Source organism: Rattus norvegicus, chromosome 4 (genome assembly GCF_036323735.1).
Source record: "Rattus norvegicus strain BN/NHsdMcwi chromosome 4, GRCr8, whole genome shotgun sequence".
Taxonomy (NCBI): domain Eukaryota; kingdom Metazoa; phylum Chordata; class Mammalia; order Rodentia; family Muridae; genus Rattus; species Rattus norvegicus.
This window is the reverse complement of record NC_086022.1, coordinates 66,476,776-66,495,251: the sequence shown is the minus strand read 5'-3', so window position 1 is coordinate 66,495,251 and position 18,476 is coordinate 66,476,776. Positions and strand designations below refer to the sequence as shown.

The 18,476-nt window shown below is 40.4% G+C and overlaps 1 protein-coding gene across 10 annotated transcripts in view; it reads left to right on the top strand.

Annotated features, from left to right (window-relative positions):
* Nucleotides 1–18,476, top strand: part of Dgki (diacylglycerol kinase, iota) — a 461,894-nt gene that overhangs the window by 344,539 nt on the left and 98,879 nt on the right. For all 10 annotated transcript variants that reach the window (XM_039108368.2, XM_039108367.2, XM_039108371.2 and 7 more), the window contains one exon: nucleotides 16,685–16,764. In XM_039108368.2, the coding sequence (XP_038964296.1) occupies nucleotides 16,685–16,764 (80 nt within the window). The remainder of the gene's footprint in view (nucleotides 1–16,684; nucleotides 16,765–18,476) is intronic.

Sequence of the window (18,476 nt, the reverse complement as noted above, 5' to 3'; positions counted from 1 at the left end):
TGCTAGCTCTAGGTAAGCAATGGGCTGCTAATGATGTCAGGTTGTAGGAGAATGTACCCATGGCTCATGGCTGGGGAAAACTGAAGCACTGCCAATTGTCTCGATCTCATTATTATCAGATGTCAAGTAAGAATTCAATCCCAGAAACCTTGGCACATTTCAAGCTAATGAGATAAAGTGGAGAGATCCCATATCCTTTCTTAGGGTTTTCTGCCCTTCCTCTGTCTCTGCCTCTCCTTTTCAGCTTTCATTTTCAATCCCTAATTCCCATCAGCCCTTTGACCTCTTGTGCAAGCTTTAACACTAAGGGGATAAACGTTTATCAGGCAGTTATCCATTGTCAATGGAGTACCTGCCCCCAGCAAGCACAGAGCGTTTCTCATGTTTGAAAAGTTAGGAGATAAAAGTTTAAAAGTTTTAAAGCCAATTTAAGTTTATACAAAATTTAAGGGGACAGTAGAGAGGATTGTTTTTATACCCACTCCTCCCCAAGCCTCCACCCTACCCTCAGTACTCACCACTACCAGTATGGTGCCTCAGAAAACACTCTTGCACACCATGTGTTTCTGTGAATGCATCATGGCATGAGTTCACTTCCATACTGCCACACACAGGAAGTTCGCTACCCTAAAAGTAAAACACGGTAGAAAAAGTACCATGTTTATCTTTCTTCTCCTAAGCATGTGTCTACCCCTGGACTCTCCCTGCTACCCCACGCTTCTTTTAGATTTTCCTATAATTTTTATTAATGCACTCTTTGATCCTTTAATACATATACTATATTCTGGTCACACTCATCTCCCACCTTGCCTCATTCTCTATCCATTCCACGAGCCCCCTTTCTCTAACCAAGACCCCCACGCTCATGTATTTTGTTTTGTTTATTATCTTTACATTGTGACCTACCAGGCTTCACTGGGCCAGTAACTTAACAGTGACTACAGCACTCATTTTCTCTCCCCAGCATCCCCTAGCACCACTAGCTCTTCTAGGCAGGGCTTGGCTGGGTCCCATCAGCCTTTATGACAGAATGTTTAAGGGTCCAGTCTTGACTTTATCAAACAACCGTAGCTACTGGGAGTTCATTAGTGCCATGGGAAGATTATGCCTATAATACCATATAACTCATAACTCTCATCTTCATTATTATCTATCTCTTTTCTCTCTATAATTTTGCTGGTTATGAAGCATTATATAGTTGGAACCATATAGTAGGCAGTCTTTCAGATGTCTGTCACTCAGCAGCATGCATTTAAAATTCTAATAGGGCTCTCATGCCTTGATAGCTCATTTCTTTTTACTGCCTGGTATCCTATTGTCCAGACACATTGCTATTGGTTTAACTGTTCACCTACTGAAGAGTACCATGCTTGCATCCACAGTTTGGAAATTTATTTTCTAAAGAATGCTATAAACGTTGATATGTAGGCTTTTGTGTGGACAGAATTTTCAGCTCAGTTCATCACAAAGGAATGATGGGTACTGGATTGTATGCCAAGACAATATTTGACATCATATGATAAAATGTATTAAATATGGTAAAACTCCTCAGGGAGGAGAGGGGTCTCATGAGCCTCACCCCTACTCATGGAATGTTGTGAAGACCTGTGTAGGTCTTCACAGCGACTGTGTGCTCATGACTGCCGGGGCATGCCATGTCTAAAAGGCAACATCCTCACAGAACTCCTCAGACGCTTGTAGCCCTTCCACTTCCTCTTCCTAGATGTCCTGTGGTCCTTTGGGCAGATGATTTAGATGCTGCCTTTAGTGCGCTGAGCACTCAATGGCCACTTATTCTCAATGGTCTCACTTGGTCTCTGTGGCTCTTGGACCAGTTAGGAGCTTCTGCATCAACCATTGCACAGTCAACCAACTGGAGGATGAATGGAGAATAAAACCACGGTTCATATATGCCATGACACTCTATTACCTCTAGAGAAAAAATTATGAAATCTTCAAGAAAATGGATAGAACCGGGAAATACCCCACTGATGAGGTAACCCAGGATAGGAAATACAAGCACTGGATATTCTTTCTTATGCAGATCATAGCCTCAAATTTATGTTTACCATGTGTAAATTGGAGTGTATATCTGTAGATAGACGAATGCAATAAAAGTCATTTTTGCTCTTATTGCTGAATTGTAAGGATCCATGCACTGAGGGTGCTATTCCTTTCCAAGTAAGTGCTTTGCAAAGACTAATTCGCCATCTGTGCCTTGTCTTTGGCATTCTCTTACCAGTGTCTACACAGGTTTTTTTCATATTGATGGAGTTATATATTCTTTCACATACAATGATTTTGGTATTCTGTCTAAAGTATTATTGCTAGTCCAGGCTCGTCTAGCTTTCCTACTATGTTAGTTTCTAAGGGACAGCTTCTTCTTCATTATTCTTGCATATTAGTTGTTAAAAAGATAGGTAATACTTGACATAAGCCCTGTTCTTTCCAATAAGTCCCAAAATTGATCCTTAATGAAATGGTAAATTTTACAAAATGTCTGCCTATGCTCACAGGATGTATCTTGATTCTGTGTTTAGTATCTGCATTTTGAGAGTTTACTCTGTTGTTTAAACAGTTCCTAGTCTATGAGCTTTTATCTTTGTGATTATATTTATTAATCTCTTCGGAAACTGATACCTTAGTCCTTGTACCTTGATGAAATAACCCCGACAAAAGGAACACAGGAAAGAAAAGGTTTTCTCTTAATTGTTTTATTTTACCTCACAATCCCACATTAGTCAGCCACTCTGGAGAAGTCACATTAGCAGCCGTGTTTGGCAGCCAGGCCCATCACATGCACAGTCAAGGTCAGAGAGAGAATGAGTGTGAATGCCTACACTGGGTTTCATGTCTCCTCTCACACAGTTCAGGACACGGCCCAAGGGCAAGGGTATATGGTTTTAGGCTGGGTTGTTACACACACACACACACACACACACACATACACACACACACACACACACACACACACTCACACACACGCCAACCTAATCTAGGCAGTGTGTCATTGACACTCTTTTCTCAAATGAGTTTAAATCATGTAAAGTTCACAGTTGAAATCCCCAGTCTCAGTGACAGCATATTAAAATGCCCTGGCCCAGGCCTCTGCATTCTTCACCTGCGTACTTAGAAGGGAACTGAAACCCTTGCAGTTTCTGCGCAGCCTCTCCCCAAGGAATCTCACGTTCTTTCCAGGATCCCTGTGAAGACAGTTGTTTGTGCTTTGAATAAATAAATGGTCCCATTTAGCTGCAATGTTGCTTTAACAGGTGGTATACCGTAACAGCAAAAGTGTCAGATAATTAAACCCTGTGTTTTTCTCTCCTCCAAAGCATACTAATACCTTTATTTCCACATGGATACCTTGGTGACTAAATCACAGTCCCTTGCAGGGAACGAATTAACAGCTGTGAGTTTCTTCCAGTATTAATCCCATTCTCAGTTTCGTGTAGGCTGGATGTCAGAGACAGCTCTTCTTGGCTTGCTCCCTGGGGCCGTTGCTTAGATCAAGGGGCTGCCAGATGCTGGTCCCTTCTGTCTTTGTAGATCTGGTGATTTCTCTTATTTAGTTTGGTGTAGCCCTTTATCTGTTGTCCAAGGTTTCATAGGTGGTCTGCTGAAATTTGCTTTGAGTGTTTATCAGTGACCAGTACATGTTGATAACAGAATTAGGAGAAGGCATGGTGATGGTAATAAGTCTTAGAGGAGGATATCGGCTGGATTTGCTATCTATAAGTGCTTCACAGACACTGCTTAATCTTCACAGTAATGAGGATGTGGGAATCATAATCTCATCCATTACATTGCGCTATCAGGCTGTGCAGAAGATGCTAAGCTCAGTGGTTCTATAATTATTACATTTTTCTTTCTTTTTTTTTAATTTTTTTTTCAGAGCTGGGGACCGAACCCAGGGCCTTGCGCTTCCTAGGCAAGCGCTCTACCACTGAGCTAAATCCCCAACCCCTATTACATTTTTCTTAATGCAGTTATTTGCCAATGATATTTCATCATTAAAATAGCATGTGAAACAGCTGTCAAACACAAAATGGTTATAAACAAATGTTTCATAAACTTTCATTCAAAAAAATATCTCTGGAGACATTTTGAATACCTTGACTAGCTAAAGTATTGTACTGTTTATACCCCAAGGGGGAGTATGAGATTTGTTTCCTGTTTAGAGTATGTCAGTAGTCAGTCAGCTTTTCAATTCCAAGTTAAACATTCAAGTATGAGCATTTTAACAGCAAAGCAACTCTGTGATTGTTCATCACAGATTCCATTAAGGTCCTCTGTACTCTGGATTTTATCTATCCTTTCAAAACTATTAGCAACTGCTCACAATATAAGTTGCATTTCTGCACGAAGTCAACCGCATTCACCTAAGTTCCATGGACACTGAATTCCAGTGAGGGTTATCCAGGTATAGCGAGCTTCATTCTTGGTCTGTGTGAGTCAGTCTCTTAGAAGCTGGCCTGTTGAAAGTTGAGCAGCTTTGAAAGGAACTCTTCGTGCGCCAAGTGTGTTCATGTAGACTTTACTCATAGCTTCTGCATCCCCTCATCCTGATCTTCTGCACAGCTTTAGAATTGTTGCTTTCCGTCCTCCATTGTCACAGTTTTCTCTGTGAAGCTTGATGGGTGACAGATCCAGCCTCTCCTTGGCCACTCTTTCCCTCATTTCTACCTTTGCTCTCCTGAGCTCAGTGTTGAAGGTTAAGGACATTCTGTTTCGTTCAAAGAACTCTCAGCTCTCTACCCCACACGACTATTTCTGTACTTATGCCTTGTGGAACATTTGGGTTCAACGAGTGGGTGGCCCCCGGGAGTAAAAGCCATGTGGCACTGGCACTGCCTTGCTGTTTTGTCATCATGACATTTAGAGTGTGTATCCCCTAACCCTTCTGAGGACGATGCTACACACTTCTCAGTGTTGTAGCAAAGATTAAAGAACAAAATCAATAGATGCTTTTTTACATCAGCGAAAGTTGTTTTTCCTTCTGCCTCTTCTTTGCCATCTTCCTTTCCTTAGCTCTTCCTCCTCAGCCCTGAGTATTTCCCTTTACCTCCTAGCATATGACTCTCTCTCTCTCTCTCTCTCTCTCTCTCTCTCTTTCTCTCTCTCTTCTCTCCCTCCCTCTCCCTCCCTCCTTCCCTCCGTCTCTCTCTCTCTCTCAATGTATATGAGTACACCATCACTCTTTTCAGATACACCAGAAGAGAACATTGGACCCCACTATAGATGGTTGGGAGCCACCATGTGGTTGCTGCAAATTGAACTCAGGACCTCTGGAAGAGCAGTCAAATGTTGTTAACCACTGAGCCATCTCTCCAGCCCTTGTGTATGGTTATTTCTATCAGCATCTTATTAATTCAGTTTTGTCCCATCCACCCTAAAATTCATGTAAACCATATAGTGTCACATTATGTAGATCAATGGCCTTATCACATGACCCCAGAGGATGTAGCTTTAATATGGAACCATTTAGTTCATGTTCCCATAATGCATGTTCAGAGAAAGTCAGTTCTGGCCTGGTTGGCCCTACTGAAGGTGGAGAATGCTTTATATAGGGAAATAAATACTAGATTCTTAGATCCTAGTTTTTCTTCACAGCAGACTTTTCTCTGTATTCATTTCCTCTGAATGTATAGGCACTGTGCATACAGGGGATGGAGAGTGTACCTAACTTAGCCTATATCCAGGGGCTCACACAGTTTCCATGAACCATAAGCTTAGGTTTCCAACCATTTTGAATTCTCGTGAGTTTTGCTCAGGCTTCATTGTACCTCTAAGTTTCACAAGAGTCAAAAATGGGTCCAGAGGTCCTGGGAGAGGGCATCATACTGGCCAAGATCTTTTGTCTCTCTTCAATCAAATAATCAATTAACCTGATGAATTTATTTTGTTGTGTTTTTCTTTTACATGGTATCTCTTTATCTTTGGAAAATAGTTCTCAAGTTTTCTTAAGCTCCAAGCCCCTTCCATTGTAATCTCTACCAACTTTGGTTTTCCCTAGTTTGAGCAACTCAACCCCATGGGCAGAGGTCGAGGCTACTTCTCTTCCCGGGACTTGTTTGGTGTTTGTGGTGAGATAGATATCTTAGAAATTGTACTTGACATGTTTGGTTTTAGTGCCTGGAGACTTTAAAAGCTTCTTCGTGGTAAAAGAGTTTTCTTGTAGATTGTTTGCTGCAAGATTTGAATGTACTGTAGATGACTAGTGCTAATATATGCACAATTTGGCATAAATTTGAATAATGAGCTCAAGTAGTCTTAATGTTTAAGTGTAGAAGAAAAAAATTAATTAGTATGACCCATTGGCATTTTATTTCAAACATAAAATCCAGACAGTGCACATGTGAAATGGATGTTGTATTTCTCAGCTCAGCTAATTTAATCCCTTTCCAGATTAGGAGAGATTTAAACAATGGAAACATGGAAAGGGGTTAATGGAATGGGGGGGCAGCCCAAGAGGAGGGAGCATGGTAGAACTCTTGGCTGGAAGTAAATAATTGGTGGTATAGTTTCCTCGGAGCTGAGGATCACCAGTTAACTGAACAATTTCTCCCCAGTTTCTGTACCTGAATTTGTGACAGTGCCACCTTTGCCTTGAGGGCTTTTTGCTGTTTTGTTGACTTCTAAGTCCTCACATATATGGATATTGATGAGGATTCATGGGAGACACAAAATCATCAGGGCACAATGATAATATGAGGGACTTATGAAACGGGACAAGTTTATGTACTTATAGGGGCAAGTCCTACCATATGTCATCTGTGAGCCAGAGACAGGAAAGCCTGTGGTATAGTCATCCCCTCTTTGAAGACTTGAGGTGCACAGGAACCAGTGATGGACCTCCCGTCTTGAAGCTGAGGGCTTAAGAGCTAGTCTCAGGGTAGTGCTGCTACTACAAGGTCTGAGGTCCAAAGACCAGGAAACTAAGAGCTGTGACAACAGGTGGTCAGAGAAGAGGTATACTCCAGTTCAGCGGGCAAGCAGGGGGACAGCAGAAGAGATGAGAGAAGAGGGGAAGGGAAGAGAGGAGAGAAAACACTTTGGTTGTCCTGGTATTCCAAAGATTAGATGATGCCATCACACTGATAAAAGTGGATCTTATTTATTTTGTCAACTGATACAATCTTTATCTCTTCTGGGCACTCACACAGCCAGAAAAAGTGCATTATTACTTATGTGGGCATCTTTTAGCTCAATCTAACTTGCACGTAGAAAGCATAATAATGCTATATATGTAAAATGGAGAGGTTTCAAAATTAATATTAAAGTAGAAATGTATCTGTCACATAATTCTTTTTGTTTTGTTATGTTTTGTTGTTTTTAAAAAGCAGAGCATGTTCCCCTCCTGCCTTTTCAATCAGGATAACAATCATGCTAGGTTTTGTAATGTTATTTTCTTCATCCTTAAATCAAATAATGGCTGAGTCAGCAAACTGAATCCTCTGTGTAGAGAAGCAAACAAACAAACAACACAAGGAATGTTATAAGTCTTTCAGAATTGCTGCAAAGCATTTTAGGTCACTATCTGACTTCAGCTTCCCAAAAAGTATGCAATATCCAATAAGAGAGAATTTACAGGACATCATGATAAATATGTTCTGGAAACATTTGGCAGGTGCTAGGATGGCTTCAGGGCAGTTTCTACTGTCAAATGGAGATGCTGTTCCGGGGAGTAAGTCTTTGTATTTCTCCTAAGGAGTAGGCTAGGGAAAAGCATATCTAGGAATAATAGTTCCTCATATATGTACATATACATACATCATATACATAGGAATACATATACATCCATACACACACACACACACACACGCACGCACACACACACACACTCCCACACACATACATACCTACTTGCACATGTAGCTGGTTTAGGCTTTCCCACATTCTATGTTTGGTTTGAAAACTAGCTTTATAAGCAACATGCCAGTCTCAGTGATGACTGTTTTGTGCACATCTGACTCTGGACTCACATGCTCCAATTGTTTTGAAAGTCAATGCATTTTTTGTTCTAAGATCTTGTAGCTGACACTGGGAGATTCCCTTTGATTTTGGGTTGCCCGTTTCTACTATCTCATGTATATTTACACTGTAACAAAACTTAACTTTCACAATACTTAAATATTCCAATAGCTTCTCACTAAAGGACATTTGTTCTCTATTCAATTCTTGGGCCCATTTAGTTTAATGGTTTGGATTAAGCATAAAAGTCATTTTGTTTGTCCAGCTTGTGACCTGTCCATGAAGCCAAAGGCAACTACAAATACAGCCCAGTACTAAATCACAAATTACTTTAGAATTATGAGTCTTTTGTTTTATTTTGTGACAGACTGCAGTGTTTTTGAGTGTGAACTCTGTGAGTGGCTGTGTTGTGTTGCAATGTGAACACTGAGACAGGAATCTCACAGCAGCTGCTTTAAAGCCTCCCTTAGTCCCTTGGAGAAGTTAAAAACATTACTCACCCTTTGTATATGGTCTGATTTCTCTCTCTCTTGAAGTATATTCAATCTTTGTCCTTAGTGTTCTCTCTTTAAAATAATGATACCGTGTATTGTTTTTGTTTTATTTTTGTCTTGTCAACTTGACAATAGTTATTGGAGAACAACAACTTCGGTTGGGAAAAATGCCGGTGTCAGATGGCTTGGAGGAAAGTCTATTGGGCATTTTCTTGATTAATGATTGATTGTGGTGGGATAATGCCAGCCCTGAGCAGGTGGTTTTGGGTTGTATAAGAAAACCCGCTAAATAAACCATGGTGAACAAGCCAGGATGAAGCATTGCTCTGTGGGCTCTGCTTCAGTTCTTGTCTCTAGGTTCCTGCCTTGAGTTCGTGCTCTGACTTTTCTTGATGATGGACTATAAATCTTCTAGGTAAAATAAACCTTTTCCCAAGCTTGATTTCAGTCTTGGTGTTTATCAGGGCAGTAGAAATTTTAAAAATGTAAGACAGTTACTTTTCAGGTTCTCCGTTAAAACACTATGATGAAGGGAGCTTAAGGAAGTGGGTTTGTTTTGTCTTACGGTTTCAGGGAGGAAGCATCATGGGAGGAAGCATAGTGCAGGTGTCAGGAATGGCAGGAGCTGGGAGGTAAGAGCTCACGTCCTTAATCACAGTACAAAACAGTAAATTGGAAGTGGATCAAGGCTTTTAATCTCAAAGCCCACCCCAGTGGGTGTGGAACTATATAACGGATCCAGTTGGGCTCTCCAGTGGGACCAGAACTGATAATGTCTGTCCCCCCTCCAGAATCTATAAGTAGCCAATAATTCTTCAGGGAAAAATGGGACCATATAAGTCCCTACCCAGTCTGCGATTGCTGTTGACAAGCTCAGTTTACGAAGTTCCAGTATAGATAGCCCTAGTGTGTGTAAGACTATAAGATTACAATCTTTGTGTCGGGCCCCAAAGACCACATTTGACAGTGTCTTTCTGCTTGTGTATTCTTTCTGTTCCTTCCTTGGTGGTATCCTCTGGGCCTCAGAGGGGATGTTCTACATGGCCTGATCTCTGCACCTTGACTAGCCATGAGTAGCTGCATTCCCTACTGTTCACAGTCAACAGAGGCTTCTTTGCTCGTGACTGAGAGTAGCATTTGTCTGTAGGTGTAAACCTAAGTTCTCAGAGCTCTTAAAACTCACAGTGGTGCGTATCCATCTTATTACTGTGCTTGATGCTTGCTAGATCTTTTCAGTTTGGAAATGAATATTTTATTTTCTGACAATTCCCTTGTTATCTTGTGTGCCTGAGATAATGCCGGGCTTCCTGGTCTTTTCTGTCCTGCTCCCCTCCGCCCTTTAAATTTTTTTTTTGCCTCATTTTTACCTCAACTTTATCTATTGACCTTCTGACTAAGTTCTATATTTATTCCATCAAATTTAAATTTTCAAAGTTACTCTGTATGTGTGGTTGTCTCCTGTGTGAGGCCCTGTCTCTTCAGACTCTTCATCTTCTTCTAACATCATCAACGTACTTTGATTTCACAGATATATCCATTTTCTCAAAATCTTTGCAGTTATAATAAAGATAATATTTAAAAAGCTTTTTTCTTATACTTTTTATTTTATTTCCTCTTTTATTTTAGTCACTGCCTTCTGTGTTAGATGGATGTCCCTGTTTTATGATCATTTTCTACATTTCTGTTCTTCGTTAAACACGAGAGTGAAGGCTGGAGAGACGACTCAGTAGCTAAGACTACTGCTCTTACAAGGACCTGGGTTTGGTTCCCAGTACGTACCTTAGACAGTCTGCAACTTCAGCTCCAGGGGCTCCAATGAGGTCATGTGTACCTACCTATGCACAGACACACAGCCATAAACATTGAGATTCTTGGAAAAGGTTTTGTACGTCAAGCTTCTTCATGTGGACCAGGCAAACTGATCCTTGAGAATTCCAAGTCAGCGTTCCCTTTAGGTTTATATGAGGAAATCCCCATCTCTGTCATGGCTTGCTGTGGCCTGTGCCAGCTCAACTCTGTTTCCTGGGATTATGTTGGGTTTTTTTTCATAAATTAAAATTATTAAAGTTAATAATTGTTTTGATCAGAAAAATCTCCAATAATTAAATCCCAGTGACTTATCCGACATTCTGTTTAGAATCTAAAACCCATGATTGGATGGATTGGCATTTGACCATTTATGAGAGATCTTTCCTTGTTTTTCTTAAATATGCTTTAGGTTCTTACAGTTCTTAGTCCATAGCCCTAAGCCTGATCTTTGGATGTCTATGGGTCTCTTCCTCTGATGCAGGCTCTAAGGGACAGTACGTAGTGTTGATGCAACCAAGCCCTGATACAGAAGAATTTGTGTGGGCTTTAGAGAATTTTGAGGTGTGTTTTGGATTACCCACATGTGCAGGGCCTCCTCCCTGTTCTGGATGGAGCCTGCGATGGAAAGAGAAGGGGTGTGACTCCAGGTCACAGTCACTGTGATTTGTCCAGAGCTCCATGGTTAACAAGAATTCTCACTCTGACACCTCCTTCAGGTATCAGCAAAGTTCTGTTTACAAAGTAGGAAAGTGTAGTCTACTCTTTCGGTTCTGGAACTTTATGTTAAAACCGAGCCTATGAAGGTATATGAAATTCAAGTCTAGCATTCCTGCCTTGAACCTTAACGAATGTTGGGCATGCACTTGCAAATATGCTAACACATTCACATTGCCCCACAGGTTTGTCAGATTTCAAAAAAGCCTTTCTCATGCCGAAAGGATAGATTACCTGATGACAGGTTTTGTCAAGCCCTATGAGGGAATGAAATTCTGGGTCACTCTACTCCACTAATTGCAACTATCCCCCCTTTTTAGATAGCAAATATGTGTAACATGAGGGAGTAATCGATCTAGTTATCTAGTACACAGTGCTCCAATTTCAGCTCTCCTTTCCCCCCTCAATTCCTGACATTTCTGATGGTGCTCATAGTAAGACCATGGAGGATTCTATAAACTGTGTTGCTAAGTTTTCCCCTCTCTCTTTCCTTCTCATCCTCTTAATCTCCTTTTTCATCCCTTCCCCTCCCATGTCCTCTCCTTTTCCCTTTTTTTGGGGAAAGACTTACAAACTCTTTGGAGTTGGAAAGTTTTATATTTCTTGCTGTTCACGCTGTGATTTCATTATGATACAACCCTTTAGGGTCTCCTGACATACAGAGAACATTTTTTTATAATATGCTGATATTTGGAGGCCCACAGCAGTTCTTTGATTTTCTTTAACTTGAAATAGCTTCAGATAAAGCCAAAGCTAAGTATGAAAAATGTGCAATGGCCAGGAGACAGTGCACGTTTTGTTATTCGTGCACACTGTTTCCCCTCTCTGATTCAGGCTTCCATCAACAATTGTTCTTTGTTTGTTTTCTACTGTGCTTTTAGCTCTGTTTGATATTTCTTGAAAAATTATTAGGAAATTTAATTTACATAATAAAAACTAATGGTAGATAAGAGACAACAAGATAAGAATTAAGTTCAGTAGATACAGTTAAATGTATGGAAATGTGCAAAAAAAGTTAAAAATTACTTTCATCAAAACATTTTAGTAATTAAGTGGAAGTAACTTATCAACATTTTATTTAGAATTTTTAAATCATATTAGCATCCAGCCATTTATGAAAAAAGTTCATTCTGTCTTTCTGTGTGTAATGTTGCAGGATATGCCATGGGGTTCCAGCCTTGAATGTTTCTGCATATTTTCAGTATTTTGTATGTATCTCACACTTTATAGGGATGAACTCTGATGGACCCTGGCTCAATCACTAATCTTTGGTCCACTTCTTGTTTCCACTTTCTCCTTGATATTACTATATCCTTTTTTACTATAGTCGAGAAGTGTTTTTGATGAGAGAGAAGTAATTGTGCTAAATCTATCATTTTATTCAAGAGGGCAGCTTAGTTTTTTTCTTTTTTGCTTAGTTAGAAATTGCAAATCCCAATGAAAATACATCCTATAAGGTAGAATCAGTATTGGTTGGTATTTATTGAAGTCTCCAAGATGATCAGAAGATGAGTCCTCAAGACAGTGGCAGAGCCACCAAAGCTCTGGCCATGAGTGTATCCTTCTATTCCTAGTTAAAATGGAGAGAACTTTGGCGTGAAGTTTGGCAGACGATTATCAATGATGCAAAACGAAGGTGTTAGTTTCCCACAAGCCTCTGCTGTCTCCTCATCACGTAAGCTCTGAATCAAGATGACAGGAACATTTTTGCAGTACAGTTATTCGCTGCCATTTTCAGAAAGAGTGGAACTGACTTTTACCAGAACAAGAATGTAATCATGGCACTTCTAGCACTAGCTGACCTTCATAATAAAACCATGTCCTAATGGAAGATGCCTAAAAAGTAGTGAAGGTGAACCAACATTGATAGTTTAGCAATTCAATTTTAAATATAGTTTGGAATTTCATCTTCACAAAATTCCACAGATACCGTTTCTGAACAATCATTTTCAAACCATGGCTCAAAGGGATTGTGTGATTTCACAGCAAGAACCAATAGCTTAGATAAACAGTTCTCAAGTCCAAAGCAGTGCTGAGAGTAGAGGCCATGCATGGGCAAAAGGCTGTGGATCTTCCCTTATGTACACTGCTGCCTTCTGAAGGTGCACTTGACTGTTGACTGCAAACATGCTGTGGAATGGTCAGAGAGGTTATCTTTCTTTTCCTCCAGTAGCTAAGTATTCATAACACTTAGTCCAATAATAGTCTAATACAGTTATTTTTATTCACCTAGTTCAGGAGGAGGCAAAAACTGTCAGTTATACCGGTAGTGGAAATTAGCTACATGTCTTTGAAAAACAACTTTTCTAGCTGTATCTGGTGGATTCCCAACCATGAACATTCATTACACAATTATATGTTAAAATGTCTTAGTTGAACAATTTATAGTAACAATAGTAACTCTAGCTACTAATAATTGAAAGGCATCAGAGATATTGGAAATAATATTCTTAATTTCTATGATGTTCATCCTCAAGTTTTTTTAAAAAAAATGGATAAATATTGATTACTTCTCCACATTTCCCCACTTGGAATTAAGGGGAAGCATCTTGCATATTAGCAAGATTTGCATGTAAACAGCCTGAACTATAGCTATATTTAGTGTCCCCAATGTTTGACTTATTCCTCTATCTAGGCCAAAAGTATTAGCTTTCCCCATCATCTTTAATGATTAAAACAGTCTTCGGTTGTTATCTTGGCAGGTCACCAGGGTTGTTTTCATAGTGCGGGACCTCAGAGCCTGCAAACAGAGACTCCCTCTGTGTTTCTTTGTTTCAAGGTTTAAAGTCTAACTCTTAGGCTGATAATCTTGAATTTCTAGTAGATTTTTGCCTAACACATTGGATTGCCACCTGTTGTGTTAAATAAAAAAAAAGGCACCATCTCTGACTCCCCCCCCCTCTCTTTTATTGGATATTTTCTTTACTTAATTTCAAATGTTATCCCCTTTCCCCCATGGAATCCCCTATTCCTTCCCCCTGCCTTTATGATAGTGTTCCCCCTCCCTCCCACCCACTCCCTCCCACCCACTCCCTCCCATCTCCTCACCCTGGCATTCCCCTACATGGGGCATTGAGCCTTCACAGAGCCAAGGGCCTCTCCTCCCATTGATGCTCAATAAAGCCATCCTCTGCCTCATATGTGACTGGAGCCAAGGGTCCTTCCATGTGTACTTTTTGGTTAGTGATTTAGTCTATGGGAGCTCTGAGGTGTCTGTATGGTTGATACTGTTGTTCTTTCTATGGGGTTGAACAGCTCCTTCAGTCATTTTTCTAACTCCTTCATCGGGGGCCCCATTTTCAGTTCAATCGTTGGTTGAGAGCATCTGACTCTATATTTCTCAGGCTCCTGTCAGCATGCACTTCTTGGCATCCACAATATTGTCTGGGTTTGGTGACAGCATATGGGATGGATCCCAGAGTGTGGAGCAGAGACTGAGGGAAAGATCATCCAGAGAGGACTTGCTACTCTCTTGCCCCAGTGGCAGTCTCACTGCCTCTATGGCTCTCCCCATGTAGTGACCGCTTATCTAGCGGTTAGCTATCACAAACCACTTTAACACAGTAAAATCAAAACTCTAGGGGCTTGTAATTTATCGGATTTATATCAGTAAATTCTCACCCCACAATAAACTCCGAGCCAGTTGATATTGATATAAACTGCCCACCTATATAAAACTAAATGTCCTGTAATTATCCGTCCCTCATAAGATGGATACCTACGTCCATCTCTTTCTCCATCTTCCTTCCCACTCCCCTCTCCGTACTCTCTGTCCCATCTCTCAAATTCTCAGCCCACCTTTCTTTTTCACTGCCCAATCACAGGCTCTTGCCTTATTTTGAGCCTGCCCTGCATATAGACATCAACCCACAAGATAGCATAGTTTCAGGCAATCTCCTTAATTTTTGTCGTTTGCTTGCTTACCACAAAGGTTGTGGCTTAGGCTGTCCTGGAACTCACTGTGTTGCCTAAGCTGGACTTTAACTTTCTATTCTTTTGCCTTGGCCTGTGTTGTGCCTACAGCACACCATGCCTGGCCAGGCTCCGTAAGGAGTACTTTAAAGAGGTGCGTTAGTTCCCTCTGATTCCACTTCTTCTCCATTCCCTTCCACAATGCCTGGGTGCCACTCTACAAATTCTTAATGTTTTATTGTCGAAAAGAAGGAGGCCATCGCCACCTGAGGTTATTCTCCCAAACATACGGCACTCAGGGGCTTCTTCACCTCCCGCTTCCTGACTCACTCACTCAGCTTCTTGAAGAATAGCCAAAAGTGAGTTAGGACCCCAGACATGTTCTTTACTTCTCTGCTTCTACTTTTGTCTACCCCATAAAAACGACGTGTGTCTTAAAGGCACACTTTTCTTTTCATGTTTGAGTGAGCACTAATTCATCTTCTTCTATACACACTTTTGAGTTCTCACCATTTCTCTACTGTGCATGGGGGACGAGACAATAGACAGGCTTATCCCGGGCTCCCTTAGATCATCAGGGTGGTGGATGTTTCAAAGATTGATGTAGGGAGGACCTGAGGAGACAGCAGGAAATAAGTAGTTCTGGTCTGTTCTCCTCAGTGAAAAGCAGCGTAGTTTGGGGGAAGGAGCTGCTTCTCTTGTTTGGAACCACCCCTGCTTCCAGACAAAAGATGAAAGGCGCTCTACCTGCTCAGAGATACCCTTAGTATAAATTATCACACGCTTACTATTTATTTGTTCTTGTCCTACTTTAAGACTTCCTCGTGATAATTTTATGCATTTTAAATGTATATTATCCTGTTTTTAAATTTTTCCATACCACCCTTCTTTGTAATTTCATTGTTAATAGTGAAGCTTTAAAGCTAAATTTAATCCATGAAAGTCTTAAAAATCGTGAGCACTACTGTCATATAGTCGCTTGCTAGTTTCCTGCTGATGGATTCGATATTTTGACATTTTGTGTTAAATCATGGATTTAATATTGTAACTGTACTTATTTTTTTGTTTTGAGAAGTAGAATGTTTAATATTTCAGAAGTATTAGCTTATTTTAGCTTAATGTTGCACAAGGCCTTGATGTTGCCACATGTAATGCTGAATCTCTTTAAAATCACTTGAGTTTAAAACTTGTTGCCTTCAAGAATCCTTTCTTCCTTTGTCCTCATGCTTACCCCCTCTTCCCCTCCCTCCCTCCTTCAACTCTACATATTTAATTGTGCTGTGACCCATCAGGAAGCAAAGCCATTTGAATAGCTTCAGTATTAGAAATAGCAAGTGAATGCAAATGAACCAAAAGATGAGACTCGTGTATTTTGGAGGGAAAGGATGAGTGTCCAGAATCCTGAGTGATTAATGACTTCCTCAGGCTGTGCCTTCGTGCTGTCCACTGCAGATGCAGGCATCTGTTAGCAGTGGGCAGCGAGCAGCTGTCCAATTCTGCAGTCCTGTTGTTAGTAGACATTATATTTTGTATCAGCCACTGAGGTAAAAGCCATGTACCAAGGACAATGTGAGTCAACCAAGGTGAATATATGACTCCTGCTGGGACAAAGAAGAAGCTGGGGCCACCGGGGAGCTCTGTGGAGTTCACTTACTTCTTTTCATGGTTGCGTCCAGATTCGCAGAATACCTGTAAGGCTGTTTTACCCGTGAGAAGCACAGCTGTCAGTCTAAAGACCATACATTGTCATTTTGGATTTCTCTTCTTTCCTCCATCCTCAGCCATCCCCCTGGGTATTCTAGTTGTTCGTGGAGACTGTGATTTGGAGACTTGCCGTATGTACATAGACCGCCTGCAGGAGGTGAGTTGGTTTGTCTTATTATTTATTCTCTTCATATTTCCCTTAAGTAAACAATAACCAGCTATATACACATATAATTTATTCATATGTACATATATACACATATACATGTATACATAGACACACATACATCTATGCATGTATGCATATATATAGAACATATACACATACGTGTGTGTATGTGTGTGTGTGTGTTTCTAAAATGATATATGAAATGAAATGGCAACATGGTCTTGTCCTTTAAGCATAAACCTTCCCAATTCTACTGTTATTTCCTTCTGTTGCTATGGGAGAGGACCTACTGGATTAACTGTAGGTGCTGATGTCTTAGGGTGCTCCACGGCTATACTGTAGCTTGGAAATTCTGCCTTCTTGACAGGCTACGTAGCTCTATATCTTTAGCTGTTCAGAATTTCAAAAGAACTAATAAATAATAAAAGACCTTAGAGCTTTGAGGCTACTTGATGTTTTGGGTGTAGCACAGACTTCAGTCAGAGAAGTCTGGAATTATTTTTTTAATGACACTTTTTCCACAGGAAAGAGAAGCTTCCTATTAATGGAAATATGTCAGAACCAAATGGATACAATTTTCCCTTCATCTACTCTTGCCACTGAGAAACAGGAGGGAAGCGATCTCATGTATGACCGTCTTATAAGTTTGTCCTTTACTAACAAAGTCAGGGGACCCAAACTCATTACAATCACTGTTGCTTATTTTGGCAAAATGGTGTATATGTAGGTGTGGCAGGGTGGGGCAGGCAACGCTCTCCATCCCAGGAGTGCTGGCGGCATCTCTCTCCATCGCCGTTTCCAGATGGAAGACATCCGTTCCCCTTAGAGTCTCTTTCCTCAAATGCTGCTGGTTCTCCTAGAGGAACAACTGTTCCAGCCAACACATAATGCACAAAAAATGCAAATAACGTATAACGGAAGCTGATGTATAGTCTAAGTCCTGCTAACCTGTGGCCACTTGTCCTTGAATAGTATTACATCACACATCACTAGAAATTAATTTAGGCAGGAAATACATACTGACTGATAGTTCTGGAAAATAAGTTTATCCTTATATTCTTAAGGGTAGAGATGTAATTATAAATCAGAGATTTATAGAGATAAATGCCAACATGAATGATAGAGTCATTAAAATTTATAATTGTGGCTTTGTCTAACTATTTTTAATGTGGTTTTGTGTAACTGTTTTTACTTAATGAGTAAAGTATCTGTGAATGAGCACGGAACCCGAGTCCTAATCTAAGTTTAAAGAATCCATAGCATCTCATTTTTCAAAGCAATACTTACTGGAATGTTATAAAATTAAGCCTGTATTTTTAAAAATGTGATTTATGGAGTGGGGAGATGACTCGTTATTTAAGAACCTTGGTTGACCTTCCGGAGGACTGGTGTTCAGTTCCCAGCATCTATCGTATACAGCTCACCACCACCTATAACTCCAGCTCTAAGAGATCTGACATCCCCTCTAGTTTCCATGGGCACACACCCATGTGCACACACACACAGAGACAGATAAGCATAGACATAAATACAAGTACAAAAAAAGTCTTTTTTGAAAAAGTGACTCATAACTGATACCGCATCTCCTTATTTAAAAAATTAATACCCAAGTGGCTAGGCAGTACTCCACCACGGCAAAAGACATGGCTAATTAGTTGACTTTATTGAAAAATCAACTTAACCACCTATCACACTAATAT